The sequence below is a fragment of the Trachemys scripta genome, chromosome 24 (genome assembly GCF_013100865.1).
Source record: "Trachemys scripta elegans isolate TJP31775 chromosome 24, CAS_Tse_1.0, whole genome shotgun sequence".
NCBI classification, from domain to species: domain Eukaryota; kingdom Metazoa; phylum Chordata; order Testudines; family Emydidae; genus Trachemys; species Trachemys scripta.
The window spans coordinates 14,233,212-14,252,859 of NC_048321.1; the positions used below are offsets into that span (position 1 = coordinate 14,233,212).

General features: G+C 53.5%; 1 protein-coding gene across 2 annotated transcripts; it reads right to left on the bottom strand.

Annotated features, from left to right (window-relative positions):
* Positions 1–250: 250 nt before the first annotated feature.
* On the bottom strand, positions 251–10,895 carry LOC117869813 (phospholipase A2 inhibitor and Ly6/PLAUR domain-containing protein-like). 2 transcript variants are annotated; one of them, XM_034756922.1, is made up of 6 exons: positions 10,773–10,895; positions 6,306–6,408; positions 4,454–4,567; positions 3,958–4,110; positions 2,468–2,611; positions 251–972 (listed from the first exon to the last, which is right to left on the bottom strand). In XM_034756922.1, the coding sequence occupies exons 2-6, from the start codon at positions 6,376–6,378 to the stop codon at positions 734–736; spliced, it is 723 nt and encodes a 240-aa protein (XP_034612813.1). In that variant the 5' UTR covers positions 6,379–6,408; positions 10,773–10,895; the 3' UTR covers positions 251–733. The 2 variants fall into 2 exon arrangements, with proteins under 2 accessions (XP_034612813.1, XP_034612811.1); XM_034756920.1 differs by having other exon boundaries at positions 6,306–6,584; positions 10,773–10,893.
* Between the last annotated feature and the right edge of the window lie 8,753 nt (positions 10,896–19,648).

Here is a 19,648-nt window from a genome sequence, read left to right on the forward strand (position 1 = left end):
ACTCGCAGGGAGACGTGCTGGGGTTTTGCTAGTTCTGGGGTGGGGGAATTGTGCAAGGTTTTTGTGTGGAGGGAGGTGTGCAAGAGCAGGTGCGTTTGCTGTGCCCTGAAGCTTCTGATTGGAGTCAGTTCTGGAGGCAGAGTTGCTCCCTGAAGCACTGGTGTTTGGCAGAGACACAAGAAAGCGGAGCAGACACGGTCAGCGCTGGTACACACAAACACACGCGCATGCAGGGACGCTCCTGGGCGATTCCATCTCTGGCCATGCTTTATTCAGAGCCGTTTGAAACGCACAGGGGGACTCGGACCATTTCTGGAGTCTCCGGGGAGCTGGGAGCCAGGACTCCTGGGTTCTATCCCCAGCTCTGGGAGGCGAGTGGGGTCTAGTGGTTAGAGCTGGGGGGCTGCAAGTCAGGAGTCCAGGGTTCTGTTCCCTCGCAGGGATCTTTGAAAGGCTGGGGGAGAAGCTGTGAGGGGATATTAATAATACCCAGCACTTTGCTCCAAACCCCAACGGAATTAGCAGAGAGTCTCCTCTTGACTGTATCGGACTCTGTTTCAAGCCCCTGCCTATCCAGGGATCCCAAAGACCTTTGCAAGGGAAGCTTGTCATTGTTATCCCCCTTACAAAGAGGGGGAAACTGAGGCACAGTCAGGCACGGAGAAAGGCAGAGCGCATTGGTTATACTGAGACACTAATGGCCTGTGGGGCGGCCAGTCATGCAGATGGGGCATTAGCAGAGGCATAGCCCCAGAAGGGCAGGGAGGAAAAGGGGGACCCGGGGGACAATGCTGCCCAGGGTGAAGGGACCCCAGGCCAGAGTCCGGGTGGCGCTGCTGGTCTGCGCCTTGGGCGCTGGGCTGCATTGGACATTGGTCAGTTTGTAGGTGAACACCCCCGATTCCAGCGTCTTGATGCCGCAGGCCGCCCGGGTAGCGCAGCCCCGGCCTGCAAACGGGATCGCAACCGCACCTGTGTGGGGAAACCAGAGCAGATCAGACACGGCACGGCCTAATCCCTTCCGTGACGCCATGATCGGGCCCAGGCTGGTTCTCCAGGGACCTCATCTCCAAGCCCTAGTGGCCTTGGGGTAGCTCCCAGCCTGGTTAATAAATTCTCAGGCCAGGAAGGACCCCTGTGATCAGTGAACGTGGCGTTCTGCGTAGCGTAGGTCCCTGGACTTTAAAGCCAGGTTTTCCATGCCTTGGATCATTCCCATGGCTCTTCTCTGGACCCCCCTCTCGCCCCCCCCCCCCACCCACACACTCCAATTTACCACCGTGCTCCCCGACCCCAGCACTGGACACATTATTCCATCAACAATGGAACCAGTATCAAGCACTGAGGAAAAATAAACCTCTGGGGGTTGGGGGAACCCCACTCTTCTTCCAGCGCGGTCCTCAAGATGCACCCACGTTTCTTTGCGAGATGCCCTGGCCTCTGAATCGTTATCACTGGCCTAGCAAAGGAAGGTCCTGCATGCCGTATGACAGCATCTCATGCTTTGGTGGATAGGAGCATGCAGAGCCCCTGGCCTGGGGGTACCTGGGTATGGGGGGCACATGGAGTAAGGAGGAGTGGCAGGGAGTTCCTGGGGCACAGGGGGCTCTGAGGGGGTGCAGTGTGCTCATCTTACAGAAGCAATGACCCTCCGGGCAGATGTTTCACCTAGTCGGACAAGCTTGCAGTCTGTTTTTTTTTTTTCATGTGGTATCTTTCCAGGGCAGCTGTGGCAAGCAGCAGGAGAAATTGCTTTCTGCATGAATCTCTGACTCCAGAAATATTCCCTGAGAGTCCCTTGAGTTTGAACGGAGATTAAGGGGACAGCCTGCATGCCGTTTACACCCACCTCTGTTCCAGGACTGGTGGAAACAGTGTAAACAGGCAAGCTGCCCTAAGGAAATACTAGACTTTGCCCCACGGATTTCTCCTCCAGTGGGAAACTGATCTACAAGGCCCTAGAATTTTGCTGCTGCTCAGCAAAGGGGGTAAAATATTTTTATCCCTTTTGACCAGAGCGGATCACCAAAAATATGCAAAAGGACTCCAAGTCTTGCTGGAATCTCCAGGGGGCTCAGAGCCAGGACTCTTGGGTTCTATCCCTGGCTCTGGACGGGGAATGGGATCTAGTGGTTAGAGCAGGGGGGCTGGGAGCCAGGACATGTGGGTTCTATCCCTACCTCTGGGAAGGACATGGGGTCTAGTGGTTAGAGAGAACTGGTAACCAGGACACCTGGGTACTATCCCTGGCTGTGGGAGGAGAGTGGGGTGCAGTGAGCTAGAGTTGGGGGGCTTGGAGCCGGGACAGAGTCTGATCATGCAGCTCTTTGTTTTGAGTGAAGGGCTCTATTGTTTCGGCTGTTGCTAAGCAAAGGGATGTTTCCTGGCTCAGCCGGCGCGGACGAGCCCCAGGATGCCCCCCGGCTCCCCAGGGATTTAACCCGCCCCGGAGTGAAGGAAGCCGCACCTTGCACCAGCGTCCCGACGATGGCAGCACATTGGTCAGCACCTCCCGTGCAGCGCAGGTTCCCGTCGCTCTCGCAGCTCTCGAAGCCCGGGGCGTAGCAGGCCGGGCACTGCAGCCCGTTGGGGACGTTGCTGATAGCCCGCCCTGAAAGGCAGCCGGGGAAAGAAGGTTTTGCTCCGGGAAGAAACCGCGGCAGGAGAACGTAGGACAGGCAGGACCCTCCCGGTCCATCAACCCGGCACATCATCCCGCTCAGGCAGCTAGCGCGGTTATTTGCCCCCACACCTCCAGCGGGCAGCTGTCCCGCCACCCCTCTCCTCTGGCCACTAGAAACATCCCGACTTCCAGCCTCAGTCGCTTCCTGGCCCGTGTGTTCCCGCACCCACCTCATCCACCAACTTCTATCATTCTTATCCCTCAGGGCTGCTTCCCCCTGTCATGTTCTGGGGCACACTCTGGACCAGTCAGGACTTGCGTCCACCTTGCTCCGTGCACGTTTGCTCCTTTCAAGAGACAAAACCCAGCAGTTTCCAGGGGCTTCAACCCGCCTTGGTGGAAGGACCCATGTTTCTCCGCGTGCAGGAGCTCCGGCCCGCTGGTGCCTGTCCAGCAACGGAGGCCGAGATGGGTTCTTCAACCAAAGGGATTGAAGAAAAGGGTCGGTAAGAAATGGCCCTAAAGAATTCCGAATGGGGGTGCGGACTTCTTTGGAAATCTGACAGGTCGAAAACCACTGATCTCAGCCAGCCTGGTGCTGGGTTTGAACAGAAGCGATGGTTAACTGCCGGTACTGTGGCAAGCTGCAGGGTCTCTTTAAAGGAGCAAACAAACCGCATTGTGCCTCTGACAGGGGGGGCGTGGGTTGGGGTCACCTTTGCAAGCAGCAGCCACGGAGTGGAGGGTACCAGGGGCAGAGCGCTGGACACCTGCTGCCAGCCCACAGACACTCAGGGGACCGCAGGCTGCAGGCATCCAGGCTGTAAGCTACAGAAGTAGGGCGTTTTCAGGCACACATGGTTACAGGGTGACCCCTTACTGGTCCGGTTTGCACCCCAGAAGATGCCCCCTGAGAGCAATGAGGTCTCCTTTCAGCCTGCATTATCCCAGGCTAAACAAACCCAGCTCTTCCAGTCCCCTCTCATAAATCCGGCTCCCCGTGTCTCTGACCAGCCCCGTAGCCCTGCTCTGTACCTGCCCTAGTTTGAATTCATCTGCCTTGAAGGTTGGGGACCACAGCTGGACACAGTGTGCAAGGGAAGGTCTTACCAGGACAAAGGCATTAAAACTTCCCTCTCTCCCCTGCACGTGTCTCATCCCCACTTGCTTCCCATGACAAATGACTTCCCCCCGAACTGCCCGCTTGCCCCAGGGTCTTCGGAAATCTCCTGGCTTTTCCCCGAGGCCGGGAATAGCAGCGCCTTGGAGGTTTGAGATTCGACCCAGCGGCTTCCCCGCGCCCGCGAATCAGACCCGAAGCCGGCGGTACGTACTGGAGGGCGTGGACTCGGCACTGCAGTCACCGCTCTTGCAAATCTCCGACCGGATCTCCACGGCCACCTTGGCCCCGAAGTAAAAAGCCAGGAAGCCCGTGAGGCTCTGGCGGGAGTTGGCGCAGGACTGGTACGTGCCCGAATTCTCCGCGCCTGTTGGAAAGGCAGCGAAGCAAGAAGGAAACTGAGTCCCCAGGCCTGGGGGGCCCCTCGCTGCTGGGGGGCTCCCTGCGATCACCCGGCGAGCGCCCCATGCCGCCGCTAGTTGGAAGAGACCTCATCCAGTCCAGCCCCCAGTGCTGAGGGCGGACCAAGGCAACCTAGACCAGCCCTTACTGGTGTTCGGCCAACCTGGTCGGAAAACCTCCGCTGATGGGGACCCCATGACCTCCCTCGGGAGCAGACTCCGGAAGCTAGGGAGCCGCATGGCAAACGCTCCCAAGAGCAGGGTTCCCGTCGCACGGACGCCTCCCACAGATGCCACGACGGGACTCACCGAGCGTGTTGTGTTCTTGAACAATGATGCAGGCGTCCTGAGGCGGGGAGCAGGTCTGGGGGACAGTGTGACAGCTTTGCCCAGATTTGCAATAGAAACAGGCCAGAGGCGTCCCTGAAAAGAGAGGGGGGGCAGGGAGAAAAACTCATCTTTGTACCCAACCAACGTCTGGCTTCCCAATTTTGCTTGCCTTAGTTTCTCCCGGACTTGGCACTGCTACCCCGTGGCCCGGGGGAAAGGGTTGAGTGTGCAAAAGCCCTTGGAAGTGTGCAATAGCCCTGCTCACCTACAGCCACCCTCACTCAAGGGGACTCTATTCCACCCCAGGGCTGAGGAGCAGATCAAACCACCAAGGGGCTGTGACATCTTCTGCGTTCACCTGATAATAACCCGCAAATGTTACCCCGCCGGGTCCCGACGGCAGCGGAAAATTTCCCATTCCGGCCATTCATGGATGGAAAATGGACCTTGGCAAAGGGCTGAATATTCTGATGTCACCCCCCGATTGCTTGTGGGCCCAGATGACCCAGAAACTGAGGTGAGGGGCAGACAGGAAAGCAGAAGACGTAGCAGTTCTTACAAAACGGGTGCATCAACACAGCTTTCACCATCATCTGCAGCTGTTTGCTTCGGGCCCATTTCCCTGTGAATTCTCCGTGCACCGATCTCTTCACAGAAGCTCTGATCGGTGCCCGCACACGACACCATCTTGCCCAAAGAGCCGTGGGTCAGACCCAGCTCTGGCGTTGTCTCTAGGGCTTGCGGCTGAGTGACCCCTTCTGCCGTGGGTCACCTCTCGCCCCCCGGCCCTCCTGGAGTGCGCGGGGTCCAACTCATATAGCCTTCAGGCTCCGCCCACTGCCCGCAGCCTCGGCAGTGATTGGTGATTGATCAGAGCCAGCTGGGCCACACCTCCTGCTGATTGGCTGGGCTAGTTCCCCACCCACAGCCCATTGGGTAGCTGGTGGGGTTGTTTTGTCTTTGTTTTTCCCCACCCGCGGGACTGCACTCTGCCCCCCCTGCCCCCTGTGGCTGAGATGCTGAACAGCCAGAAACTGAATTGATTTCGGGGGCCGAAAACGGTCATATTTGAAGCCAGAAATAGCACCCGGTGCATCATGGGAGATGAAATTCAGTTGTCTCCTGCTCCTATTCTCCTACCTGGACTACGTGTCTCATGATGCACCTGGCTTCCAGCCCCCCCGCTCTAACCACTAGACCCCACTCCTCTCCCAGAGCTGGGGAGAGAACCCAGGAGTCCTGGCTCCCAGCCTCCTGCTCTAACCACTCAACCCCACTCCCCTCCCAGAAACAGATAGAGAACCCAGGAGTCCTGGGTCCCAGACCGCCCCCCACTCTAACTCACTAGACCCCACTCCCTTCCCAGAGCTCGGGGGAGGGGAGAACCCAAGAGTCCTGGCTCCCAGCTGGCCCTTCTCTAACCACTAGACCCCACTCCCCTCCCAGAACTGGGACTAGAACCCAGAAGTCCTGGATCCCAGCCCCACCCTGCTCTAACCACTGGACCCCACTCCCCTCCTAAAAAGAGCACAAGGTCCCTGAACTACAGCTCCCACAAGGCACTGCAGCAACGTTTCAGGATTGAAATTTTGCATGTTTCGATTTTCCATGGACAGCTTGAAATTTCCGTTGCGGGGGGAACCCCCTGACGCCCCCCACTTTCCAACCGACATTATCCCCAGACGACCTGGAGTTGGAGGGTGTCTCAATCACAGAACACAGTGAGCACCGCTAGAGGGTTCACAGGCTCTTTAAAGCAGGACCACGCCCCTCCTGTCCCCTGTGGGGTGGCCACAGCTCAGGCTGCCGGCCCCGACCGCTGGTGACTCACCCGTTTCGTTCTGAGCTGCTGCGGTCGCTTGGAGAGCGCCAAAGACACAGAGGGTGATGAGCACTTTCGTCATGACGGAGCAGACCACAAGGTCACGTGGGCCCTGTAGGACAGCAAGCGCTGACAGGTCAGGTGATTAACAGGCAGACACTGGGGCTGGGAGCCAGGACTCCTGGGTTCTCTCCCCGTCTTAGCCACGGACCTGGTGTGTGTGAGCTGGGACCGATCAGGTCTCTGAACCTCGGCGGTCTGAACCTGGGACTTACAATGTGGATGGGACTAGAAAGAAAATGAAACAAGTTAAGACCACTAGAAAATATATCCGCATCACCAGAGCAATGGCCCGTCTAGCCAGGGTCCTGTGTCTGGCAGTGGCCAGTGCCAAGTGCCCCGGAGTGAATGAACAGAACCGGACGATTATCAAGTGAGCCAGCCTCTGTCGGCCACTCCCGGCTTCTGGCAGTCAGAGGTTTAGGGACACCCAGGGCAGGGGGGTGCATCCCTGGCCACCTTGGCTAATAGCCACTGATGGACCCATCCTCCAGGAACTGATCTCATTGTCTTCTGAGCCCAGTTATACTGCTGGGTTTCACAACATCCCCCTGGTGGGGGCGCCATTTAGGGAGAGCAAGGGGGGCTTCTTCCCCCCATCCCCCGAGTTTCCTACCACAGCGGGATGCAAACAGGAAAATGATCCGCTGCCTCGCGCTCTTGACGGAGGAACCCGCAGCCCATAGCTGGGCTCTGAGTGGGACGTGGCTGCTGGCTGACAGGGCTGTCCCCGGGAGCTGCACCAACAGGTCCCCCCCACCCCCACCCCCCTTGACGCCGGGCTGTGGGATGTAAATCCCCGGCTGTGTGGGCTGCTCCGTGGCCAGGAGAGGGAGGGGGGAGCTGTCTGCGTGGCTCTGTCCGCCCCCACCCTGAGCACAGCGGGTATAACGAGATCCCCACATGCCCCCTCCAGCTGGGCGGCTGAGAGCCTGGGCGCCCATTAGCCCCCCTGCCAGCCCCTGCAGCCAGCAGCAGCGCTCGCAGCCCCGGCACCAGCGGGCACTCAAAGCCCTTCCTGTGGGGAAATAGCTCCTCGGTCCCCGCGGGTGGGATGGGAGCCAGGGGAGGGCAGGTCCTGGGCAGCCTTGGCCCAGAGAAGGGACCTGGTGAGAGCTGAGCTCCAGGAGTCTCCCCCACAAAGCCGGGCAGTTTTATTTCCAGTGTCACCCGAAAAGCTTTTTGTTCTTCCTTTTTATTAAGCTAGTGGCAAAATGAACTTCTCTAATTCATTAGTTATTCCATGTTTCAGAAGAATGTTTGAGGGGAAACTCAACTACTTTAGACTCAACTTTTTCATGAGCAACGAGATACACAAATTAAAAGTGTGTATATTTGCCTGCTTATCATTTTCCAAAAGGCAATATACATTAAAATGTTCGGTTTTGTATTAAGGCTTCAAAACTGATATAGGAAAGTAGATGCAAAGTAATGCATATCGGAAAACATAACCCCAACTATACACATACAATGATGGGATCTAAATTGGCTGTTACCACTCAAGAAAGATCTTGGAGTCAGTGTGGACAGTTCTCTGAACACATCCACTCAATGGGCAGCGACAGTCAAAAAAGGGAACAGACTGTTGGGAATCATTAGGAAACGGATCAATAACAGGACAGAAAAGAAAATATTGGATCTATAGAAATCCATGGGATGCCCACATGTTGAACACTGCGTGCAGATGTGGTCACCCCATCGCAAAAAAGATCTATTGGAATTGGAAAAGGTTCAGAGAACCGCAACAAACATGAAGAGGGGGATGGAACAGCTTCCGTATGAGGAGAGTTTAAAAAGACCGGGACTGTGCAGCTCGGAAAAGAGACGACTGAGAGGGGATATGAGAGAGGGCTAAACAATGTTTTCGGAGACAGTGGAGATAGTGAATAAGGAAGTGTTATTTACTCCTCCTCATAACAGAAGAACTAGGGGTCACCCAGTGAAATGACTAAACAAAAGGAAGTATTGCTTCACACAACGCACAGTCAGCCTGTAGAACTCGTTGCCAGAGGATGTTGTGAAGGTCAAGACTATAACAGGGTTCAAAAAAGAACTAGATACGTTCCTGAAGGATAGGTCCATCAGTGGCTATTAGCCAGGATGGGCAGGGATGTGACCCCCTGCTCTGAGTGTCCCTAGCCTGTTTGCTAGAAGCTGGGAGTGGATGACGGGATGGGTCACTCGATCAATGCCTGTTCTGTTCATTCCCTCTGATGCACCTGGCATTGTCTTCTGGTAGTAGCTAGGATACTGGGCTAGATAGACCATTGGTCTGACCCAGTCTGGCCGTTCTTATTCTCTTACGATCCCTCAAGGCTTGGGGTGGGAATATCTTGCTATGTTATCTCCTGATTGTTCTAAGTTTACACATAAATGTAAAATGGGGCTTTCACTGGGGTTTGTATCTATATTTTTCTTTCTTCATATAGGAATTAGATACAGAGCGCCTGCCACCTAATTCTAAGTTATTATCTGCCAAAAAAACTAAAGATTTCAGCTGCCTACATAGCTCCTGGAATGATGGTTAAAGTCCCCCCCCCCCCAATCTGAAATGATGCCCCTGGCAGCGAAAGCCACAGGCTAGCTGTGCGCTGGGTGAAGTCGTACTTCCGCATGTTTCTTTTAAACCTGCTGCCTAGTCATTTCATCTGGTGACACCTGGTTCGTGTGTTATGTGAAGGAGTAAATAACACTTCCTTGTGCACTTTCTCTGCACCGCTCATGATTTTACAGACCTCTCTCCTATTCCCCCTTAGTCGTCTCTTTTCCAAGCTGAAAAGTCCCAGGCTTATTAATCTCTCCTCATACGGAAGCTGTTCAATCCCTCTCATCATGTTTGTTGCCCTTCTCTGCACCTTTTCCAATTCCAGTATATCTTTTATGAGATGGGACAGCCACATCTGCACGCAGTATTCAAGATGTGGGCGTATCATAGATTTATATGGAGGCAACATGATATTTTCAGTCTTATTATCTATCCCTTTCTTGATGATTCCCAACATTCTGTTCCCTTTTTTAACTGACGCTGCATATTGAGTGGATGTTTTCAGAGAACTGTCCACAATGACTCCAAGATCTCTTTCTTGAGTGGTAACAGCTAATTTAGATCCCATCACTTTATATGTATAGTTAGGATTATGTTTTCCAATGTGCATTACTTTGCATTTATCAACCTTGAATTTCCTCTGCCATTTTGATGCCCAGTTCGGTGAGATCCCTCTGTAACTCTTCAAATTCCCCCTCATTCTTCTCTTCTGCAGACTAAACAATCCCAGTTCCCTCAGCCTCTCCTCATAAGTCATGTGCTCCAGACCCCGAATCATTTTTGTTGCCCTCCGCTGGACTCTTTCCAATTTTTCCACATCCTCCTTGTAGTGTGGGGCCCAAAACTGGACACAGTACTCCAGATGAGGCCTCACCAATGTCGAATAGAGGGGAGTGATCACGTCCCTTGATCTGCTGGCAATGCTCCTACTTATACAGCCCAAAATGCCGTTAGCCTTCTTGGCAACAAGAGCACACTGTTGACTCATATCCAGCTTCTCGTCCACTGTAACCCCTAGGTCCTTTTCTGCAGAACTGCTGCCTAGCCACTCGGTCCCTAGTCTGTAGCAGTGCATGGGATTCTTCCGTCCTAAGTGCAGGACTCTGCACTTGTCCTTGTTGAACCTCATCAGGTTTCTTTTGGCCCAAACCTCTAATTTGTCTAGGTCCCTCTGTATCTGATCCCTACCCTCTAGTGTATCTACCACTCCTCCCAGTTTAGTGTCATCTGCAAACCTGCTGAGGGTGCAGTCCACGCCATCCTCCAGATCATTAATGAAGATATTGAACAACACCAGCCCCAGGACCGACCCTTGGGGCACTCCGCTTGATACCGGCTGCCAACTAGACATGGAGTCATTGATCACTACCCGTTAAGCCCAATAATCTAGCAATGTATGGCCATGTTGAGCAGCACTGTTCCCAGTGGGACTCAGGACACCCATGTTCTATTCCTGGGTCAGCCCCAGACACCCGTCTGAGTCATTGCATCACACTGTGCCTCAGTTTCCCCCATCTGTTAAGTGGAGAGACTGATCCTTCCTTGGTCTATCTAAAGTGCAAGTGTTTTGAAGGCAGGGACTGTCTGTCATGAGCTGGTTACGCAGCAGCTGATCTCGGTCAGGGTCTGCACAGCGCCTGGCACAACGGGGCCCTGATCTTGGCTGGGATCTGTGCAGCACCCGGCACAACAGAGACAATATTGGGGTCTGTGCACTGCCTGGAACAACAGGAACCCTGATCTTCTACTGCAAGATCTTTGGGGAAGACAGTACCCTTTCAGTACATGCGTACAGCACCTGGCGCTCCCGGACGCCCATCGCTAACCGGAGCCACCGGCTGCTACAGTAGAATGAAGAATAATAAACGTACCTTTGGTTATCGTGGGCTTCAGCGGACCCAGGTGCTTCCCTCTCTGAAGTCTCAGTCACCAGCCGTGGCCAGAGCCCCCACCCTTCCTTCCTTTATAGCAGAACCAAAGGCTGGTTCAGATAGAGAACGGAAGCGGCGAGAGAAAGAACACACAGCAGCAAAACCTCAGGATCCTGGTTACTGCTGGCGGCGTAACTAAGGGAATCAAAATAATAACTGAAATGTGTGGGGAGCAGTTGATGCCCTGGGCAGCCCTGTGGGAGGTGTGGGGATGGGTGTTTCTGAAGATCGACAACGTTCCCGGCCTAATGCACGGGGGAGACACCGAAGATGAGATAGAGCTTGATTTTCGCTGGGTTTTTGACATTCCCATAAGCAAGCCAGGGAAATGAGGGCTCAAAGAAATCACCACTAGGTGGGTGCACAACTGGTTGGAAGACCCTCCTCAAAGAGCAGCTATTAATGGTTAAACTGGGAGGACAGCTAGTGGGGTCCAGGGGCCAGTCCTGGGACCGGAACTCTTCCATATGTTTATTAATGACTCGGATAACAAAGTGGGGAGCATGTCTCTAAGATCCGTGGCTGACCCCACGCCAGGAAGGGTTGCAAGCACTTTGGAGGGCAGGCTGAGTTCGAAACAGCCTCGACGAGTTGGAGAATTGGTCCGAAATCAACAGGAGGAAATTCTGTCAAGACAAGAGCAAAGAACGTCACTTAGGAAGGGAGACCCCAATGCACAGCTACAAACTGGGGAATGGCTGTGTGACGAACTGGGACTGTTCTTAATGTGGTCTTTGAATGCTGAGAGGGGAGTGTGGCTAGGACGGTCTGCACTGGAGGATGGGAGACTGGCCAAGGGAGAATACTTGAGCATGTATCCTGAGAACCCAGGAAGGGGTTAGAGGCCAGGAGACACCTTGGCCCGGGAAACTGAACAAAGGCTGGAGGGAGAGTTTCAGAGCTGGCTGGTGGAAGGGCTGGGAAGCAGATGGGGCTCTGACCTACCAAGGGGGCTGTGGTGCCCTGGGACCCCAATATGGACCTAATTGGGGCGGGGTCCTGTTGTCTGTGCCTGCAAGACCTGTCTTGGACTGTGTTCCTGTCATCTAAATAAACCTTCTGCTTTACTGGCTGGCTGAGAGTCATGTCTGACTGTGAAGTGGGGGTGCGTGCAGGTCTTCTGGCTGCCCCAGGACCCCGCCTGGGTGGACTCGCTGTGGGAAGCACACGGAGGGGCATATGCTGAATGCTCCAAGGTCAGACCCAGGAGGTGAAGCCGTGTGAGCTCCTTGCCCTGAAGACAGTCTGCTCCGAGGGAGAGGAGGCTCCCCAGAGTCCTGACTGGCTTTGTGGGGAGCAGTTCCAGAGCATCTCCCGGGGACTCCGTGACAGGCTGTACGGCTGGGAAGGATCTGGGGGTCAAGGAGGGTCACAAGTTGAACCTGAGTCACAAAGCCATGCTGCAGTCGTATTCTGGGGTCATTCACCGGGGTGTCGTAGGTCAGACACGGGAGGTCATTGTCCCACTCTGCTCAGCACTGGAGAGGCTCCAGCTGGAGAACTGGATCCATCCTGGGCCCTGCGCTGCAGGAAAGATGGGGACAAACTGGAGAGTCCAGAGGAGAGATTGTCCCTGGAACCCCCATCACGCTGGGTGCTGCACAGACCCCGACCTACTTAGGGGCCCCCCTTATGCCAAGCGGGACAGACACCTTGACCAAGATCAAAGCGCTCGTTGTTCCAAGACTGGGCAAAGGGAAGATGTCACCCCTCGGGCCTGTAACAAAAGCCAGTGAGCAGGGTGGTAACTGAGCCCAGATGCAGACAGGTGGTGCTTTAATAAACGGAGTTTCATAAAATCATAGAACCATAGAATATCAGGGTTGGAAGGGACCTCGGGAGGTCATCTAGTCCAACTCCCTGCTCAAAGCGGGACCAATCACCAACTAAATCATCCCAGCCAGGGCTTTGTCAAGCCGGGCCTTAAAACTTCTAAGGATGGAGATTCCACCAGCTCCCTAGGGAACCCATTCCAGTGCTTCACCACCCTCCTAGTGAAAAAGTGTTTCCTAATATCCAACCTAAACCTCTCCCACCAAAATGTTTCCCTGACAAAGACGCGCAGGTTGGAACATGCGTTCTCTGGAAAGGAAATTGGGACCAAGAGCTCCTCAGTTTGTCCAGGGACAGGGAGTTGGGCGTGTTCTTGTCCCGTGACTCGGGAAACTGTGACGAATTGGGACTGTTCTTAATGTGGTCTTTGAATGCTGAGTGGGGAGTGTTGGCTGGGAAGGCAGGGGAGGTTGGCTAGGACGGTCTGCATTGGGGGATGGGAGACTGGCCTTGAGGGAAGATACCTGAGCATGTAACATGAGAACCCAGGAAGGGGTTGGAGGCCAGGTGACAACTTTGCCCAGGAAACTGAACAAAGGCTGTGGGAGGAGTCGCTGAAGGGAGAGTTTCAGGAGCTGGCTGGTGGAATGGCTGGGAGGCAGACGGGACTCTGACCTCCCAAGGGGCTGGGGTGCCCTGGGACCCCCAGATGGACCTAACTGGGGGGGATCCTGTTGTCTGTGCCTGCAAGACCTGTCTTGGACTGTGATCCTGTCCTCTAAATAAACCTTCTGCTTTACTGGCTGGCTGAGAGTCATGGTGAATCGCAGGAAGCCGGGGGTGCAGGGCCTTGTGTCCCCCCATGCTCCGTGACAGAGACCCATCTAGCTTAGGTGCACTTAGTGCACTAGCTGTCGCATGGACCTTGCTACTAAAAGTTTCCTCTTGCACTTTGATCTCCTCCCATTGCAAAGCAGGTGTTCATGTCCCCACATAGACAAGCCCTTAGCTTGGAGCGAAATGTATTTCAGATGCACGGAAGCATCCGTGTCGGCTTGTTTGGAAATCCGTTTCTCTGCTGCTTTGTTCTATTTGCTAATAAACCTCCTTGTTTTAAGAAGGCTCGTTATGGGATAGAAGCGATCACAGCTTCCTGAAAGAGAGAGAGAGATGCAGGGCTGTGCGGGAACAGTAACTGCCAATTTATTGGAAAATTTGTGACGTTTGTGTTTCTTTACAAATCCGAATGCAAATCATGAATGTCAACGCTTCCTGCTAGATGGGTATTTGGGGGGAAAACATTCGTTGTGAGTCAATCAAAGCATTTGGCTTCGATGTTGATGTTTTAAAATGTTTTTTACGCAATTTTAAAACAAAACAGATCAAAATCTTTCACAAAGAAATGAAAAATCAAAACATTCCCTCCCAAAAAGGTCGAAGCTGCGGCCGTATTGAAATGCTTTTGTTTGTTTTCCATCTTTCCCCCCTAAATGAAATTTCATCAGAATTGACACAGTCCCATGGGGAATTTCGGTGTTGCTGAAATGGTGTTTTCCAGCAAAAGAACATTCCCACTAGCTCTAAACAGATGCCTAGTTGGACCAGGCTAGGAATAAATGGTTGGTACACATGGGTGTTGTGCCCACACTTGGTCTAAGAGTGGGAGAATTGCAAAATTCTACTGTAAGCCAGATAGAGGCACGAGACCGGATACCTGGGGGAAGACCAAGGATCCCACTACTGCCACCAATCTAAGGGGGAAGTGTTTGGGGCTATGGGGGAGCTATGAATGCCCATAAACCAGCTCTAGGTCAGATATTATGCACAAACCAGAGGAAAATCACTTCACACAGAGCTGTTGTGGTTTCAGTGAAGCGGTATATTAGCCCATGAAATACACATACTCTCCAGCTCCCCTCCTAGCACATCTGTTCTTTACGTCGACTGATTCATACAGAAAGCGGGAAGTAGCAGGGTGCGGTTTATTAAAAATACCATGCACCTCACAGTGATGCTAAGGGAAGTTACAGCAGTGACAACAGACCAGAAGCTAACACCCAGTGGGGTGTAGCTTTATGGATCCTTTCATTTAGAATAGTCAAAAAAACAGGATAACAGTCTGGTGAAAGATTTCACCATTCAGGCACAGCCAATTCTTTCAATGTTTGCTGATTTTCTTCAAGCCTCAGTTCCTGGAGTCAGGTGAATACGTGAAAATCTCCACTTTTGTCAAATAAAAAAATATCAGTTTCTAGTTCTTGTGACCACAAAGAACAGTTCAAAACTGAGAATCCTGTGTCCCGTTATTGCTGTTGATAAATGGAGGAGGGGTCAGAGAAGAGCCACGAGAATGATTAAAGGGTTGGAAAACCTGCCTTAGCGTGAGAGACTCCAGAAACTCGATGTATTTAGTGTAACAAAGAGAAGGTGAAGGGGTGACCTGATCACAGTCTTTAATGGGGGAAAGAAATTTGATCGGGGGCTCTTCAATCCAGCAATGGTCTAACACGATCCAATGGCTGCAAGTTGAAGCCAGACAAATCTAGATGAGAATTAAGGCACACATTTTTAACAGTGAGAGTAATTAACCCATAGAACAGCTGGCCAAGCCCTGCGGTGGATTCTCCATCCCTGGCGATTTTAAAAGCAAGATTGGCTGTTTCTCGAGAAGATCTGCTTTTGTCCAAATGGGGATGATTTCGGGAAATCCGACAGCCCGTGTTAGGCAGGTGAGGTGAGGTGAGTGCAGCTGTCTCCCCTGGCCATAACATCTATGAAAATTGGAGGCTCGGGCCAGTCCTTTCAAGTGGACATTTCCTGCAAAATTCCCCCCTGAAATTCTGCTCAACATCACACCTTATCGGCCCGACTTCTGTTGGCGAGAGAGCTGGTCCAATCAAAGCTGTTCCTTCCCACACCTTGTCTCTCTAACATCCTGGGACTAACACGGCTGCGGCTACGCTGCAGACGAAATCAAGGTGAAGGTTTTCTGTCACCCCCGGGTGCTGACTTTCTCATTTCCCGGAGGGTGCTAGATCCCCGCTCTGCCCCAGGCCCTGCCTCCACTCCACCCCTTCCTCCAAGGCCCCCCCCCCCCCACCTCTTCCTGCCCCTGCCCCGCCTCTTCCCACCCTTGCTCCGCCCCCTCCCCCAGCGCCTCCTGCAGGCCTGAACAGGTGATCTTGGTGGGCGGGAGGCACTGGAGGGAGGGAGAGAAGCTGATTGGCAGGGCTGCCGGTGGGTGCTGAGCACCCACTGTTTTTCCAGCCCCGGGGCATCCACGGAGTCGGCGCCTATGCGGTCACCGTTATTTTCGCTAGCGACTCTGGTTCCAGAGGGTGGGATCCCCTCCAGAACCACTTCCACTCAGCTTCTCCGGAGCGCCTGGTCCTGTTCCAGGAGGAAACTTCCTCCAGTTCTCTGGGGTCTAAAAACCCCACCGTGGTTCAAGCCTGGATTTCGTCCCCCGGGTGCCGCTGTTTGGCCGACGGCGAAGCGATGCTGTGTCGCTCTGAGTCAGGCGTCAGGCGGGGATGCAGGGCGCGGCACACTCCCGAAGTGACACAGCAAACCACTTCCTTGATGTGTGTTTCCGGCACGTTGCATTGTTTGTCTGGGGACTGGCATGGTTACGCTGCAGGAATCACTCCTGGTGCGTGCCACAGGTGGGGTTGGGGGGAGGTGGGGTCGGGGGGGGGGGGCTGCACGGATGACGGGAGCATTTGAGCAAGAGAATCTTTTTTTCAAGTTGTACCGCCTAGTGAGGCCCACAGCCTGAGTATGACTCTGTGTGTGTGTGTGTCCCTGATGCCGCCTTCTGGAGGGGCTGAGCCCTGCTCTGTGTGTGTGTGTGTGTGTGTGTGTGTGTGTGTGTGTGTGTGTGTGTGTGTGTCCCTGCTGCCCCCTGGTGGAGGGGCTGAGCCTTGCTCCATGTGTCTGTCTGCGCTGCTACCTTTCCTGACGTCCCCCGCATGCCATCCCCCCCACACACACATGTGTGTCCCTGTGAGCAGCGCACCCTCACTCCCTGGCTTCCCTGCCCTGAAGTCCTCATGGCCAGCCCAGTTGCTCTGGAGTGGGGGCACAGCAATCAATACACGTACCTGTCTGCAACATCCCCGTGACCCCCACCAGTGTGGCTTCCTCCTCTCCAAGTTCCTCGGCTGGGCTGGCAGGGGCTGCGGGTTGGGAGTGAGGGGCATCAACAGAGCTGGTGGGGGGGCAGGGCTGGGCTAGCAGGGGGCTGCGGGTTGGGAGTGAGGGGCACCGGCAGAGGTAACGGGGGAGCCAAGGGCTGGACTAGCAGGGGATGGCAGATCGGGAGTGAGGGGCACTGGCAGGGCTGGGGGAGCCCAGGGCTGGGCTAGCAGGGGCTGCGGGTCGGGAGTGAGGGGCACCAGCAGAGATGGCGGGGGGGCAGGGCTGGGCTAGCAGGGGGCTGCGGGTTGGGAGTGAGGGGCACCCGCAGAGGTAACGGGGGAGCCAAGGGCTGGACTAGCAGGGGACGGCAGATCGGGAGTGAGGGGCACTGGCAGGGCTGGGGGAGCCCAGGGCTGGGCTAGCAGGGGCTGCGGGTCGGGAGTGAGGGGCACCGGCAGAGCGTGCTTCTGTCCCATGAGGTTCCATCCCTCTATGTCACTTGGACTCTGGCTCCCCCTAGTGGCATCCTAGGTAACCGCAGCCCCATCACCCCCCAGCCCCCCATCACTTCTTCTAGCCATGTGCCCAAAATGGGAAGTTGAACTTTCCCCTCTGCTGGCTGCTTGTGTATTTATTTGCAGTGGCCCATTCCCACAGTCCATGAAAATGCCATGCACAAGAGGTTAAACATGCTCGGTTTGTGTAATATTTAGCCCCTGAGACATTTTTCCCCAAGCATTTTCCCACTCTTTTGAAAAGACTTCTTTTTAAAGGCGCTTTGGCATTCACAAGCCAATTGCAACCCCCAAAGGGGGTCAAAATCCCCCGGGACTTGTTCTTCACAGCAGTCTTTACCCATCTGTTTCACCAGCAACATCACTGAGCGCCGTGGCGATTTCGCTTGGCACAGAGCTCTGACCTGCAACGCTGTGTCCAATATACAACCCGCCACATGTGGCAAACACAAAGCAAACACCTGCAACAGCCTTCGGTCCGGGTGGCTTGACCCTCCATTCACAGCCCATGCTGGAGCAGCCTTGAATCAAGCCTGCGTTTTCTTAACCCAGGATGTTAGTTTGGTAAGAGCCGTCTTTGCCTTTAGCAGCGTAACCTTTCATAGTTTAAAACACGTCAATTGACCACTTATTTAAAAAAAGAAAACACGCCCATACATTCAACCCACAATGGCTTCATCTGTCATCACAGAAAACCACAAACCGCTGAATAAACAGGAGAAAAAAACAATCAAACCCAACCGTTTGTTCCTGGGTTAAAAACCTAACTCCACTCTGGTTTTTTGGAAGTCGAGCTTGACTGATTTGCTTTGCCTGCTTAGCCCAGACAAACTCAACACGCTCAAAGGCTTTTCCACAACCCTTTGTTTTAGCGAAGGGTGTCTGTGTACAATCCAACAGGTCAGGTGTATACACTTGTTAAGTCTTTTGATGTCCCAGGCCAAGTGACACAGAGTAGACCCACAACTCAACCTACAGTTTTGCATATGGGGGAACCACAGTTCGGCTGGGGGAGTAAATGTTTCAGCCCACCGAGAGATGCTGTGTTTGTTGCATTGGAAAGGGGGTGAAGGACATAAATCCACACCGTGTAGAGGTCAAAGCATAGGGGTTTATTACACACAGCGCTGGCGGAGTGTCACCTGGCTTATTAGGCTCAGAGACACTGTCAATCAATTGATTACAATGGAATATATGGATTTTCCATGGGCGAGGGAAAGTGACGGGGTAGGCAGTTCCACACCCGGGGATAGGTTTTGCAGCAAGACAAGATAGCACAATAGCCAATGGTTAACAGGTTACATAATGTCTCCGCCCATGGTCTCAAGTTAGCAAGTTAACATTTAATTAATACTTTGATAAAATGTTATTAGTATAAAATATATATATGTTGAATTCTGATTTGGGGTCCATAGGAATGGAGCAACTCCTTTGATTGTCCAACAAGGAACATTCCTAGGGGTTAAAGCAAAGAAACAGTGAAAGTATCTGACAATAAAGATTGTCTCCTTTATGTCTTAAGGCAGGGCATTGGTCCCTGGGAAGGGAGGTGGAAGGATGACATATTTTATACTGACATGTGCCAACTTTTCATAAACTCAAGGTTGGATCTGTGGGAAGAACGTTTCCCTACAGAAGAGACTGACTCAATAGGAACAGGGATCCTTTGTTCAATTTGAAACATTGGATGAAATTATTGCTTCAACATCTGGCATTTCTACTGACCAAGCATAGCTTAGCAAAGGCAATGTTATCTTGTTTATTCTGCTTTTCTCTTAGCGAATCACTATTTGCTAGGCCTCTGGTCTCTTGACCATACTCTGGACTTTGGGTCTGGAAAAGAGCTGGAACAATCCATATACCAGGTTGTTATATAAAATGCACATGGATTTTAACCCTTCAGGGGCTTCTCGGTCCTAGTGAGGATAAGCTGCTAATGAAACCCGTGTTCCCTGTTACGACACCACCATCTGTACTTTATTTAACTCCCTGCTGAAATTTCTCAATTCTTCCTCCAGCCCCACTCAAACAGTCAGAATCCGGCAATTTTAGTGCTGGCCACATCTTCCGCTCTGCCTTCGAGTCTCTCCAGTAAACCTTCTCCTAATCCAACCGTTGGAGGCGACCTGCTTCTCACGGGCTGCACACAATGCTCCCACGGACCATTTGGTTTTTCCAGCAAATATTGTGATGCCAAAGATGACTCCTGTTGCTTTAAAGCCGCTGTGTCCGCTAACAGCGGCTCCCAGCCCTGGATTACATTCCTGGTGGTTTTCCAAAGGCTGTGGGTCCCAGTTTTGTTTTCCCAACACGTTCCCCTGAGTCAATAGCCCGACAATCCCTCATCGCCAATCCCTCTTGTGCCTCCCCAAGTTCCAGTCCCTCGCC

Bases quoted from the DNA above. Each gene is read 5' to 3' on its own strand.
- LOC117869813 (XM_034756922.1), bottom strand. From the start codon at position 6,378: ATGACGAAAGTGCTCATCACCCTCTGTGTCTTTGGCGCTCTCCAAGCG. The intron at 4,111-4,453 runs GTGAGTCCCGTC...CCTTTCCAACAG, and splicing joins TCAAGAACACAACACGCTCG to GCGCGGAGAATTCGGGCACG. The intron at 2,612-3,957 runs GTACGTACCGCC...GCTGCCTTTCAG, and splicing joins TGCCGAGTCCACGCCCTCCA to GGCGGGCTATCAGCAACGTC.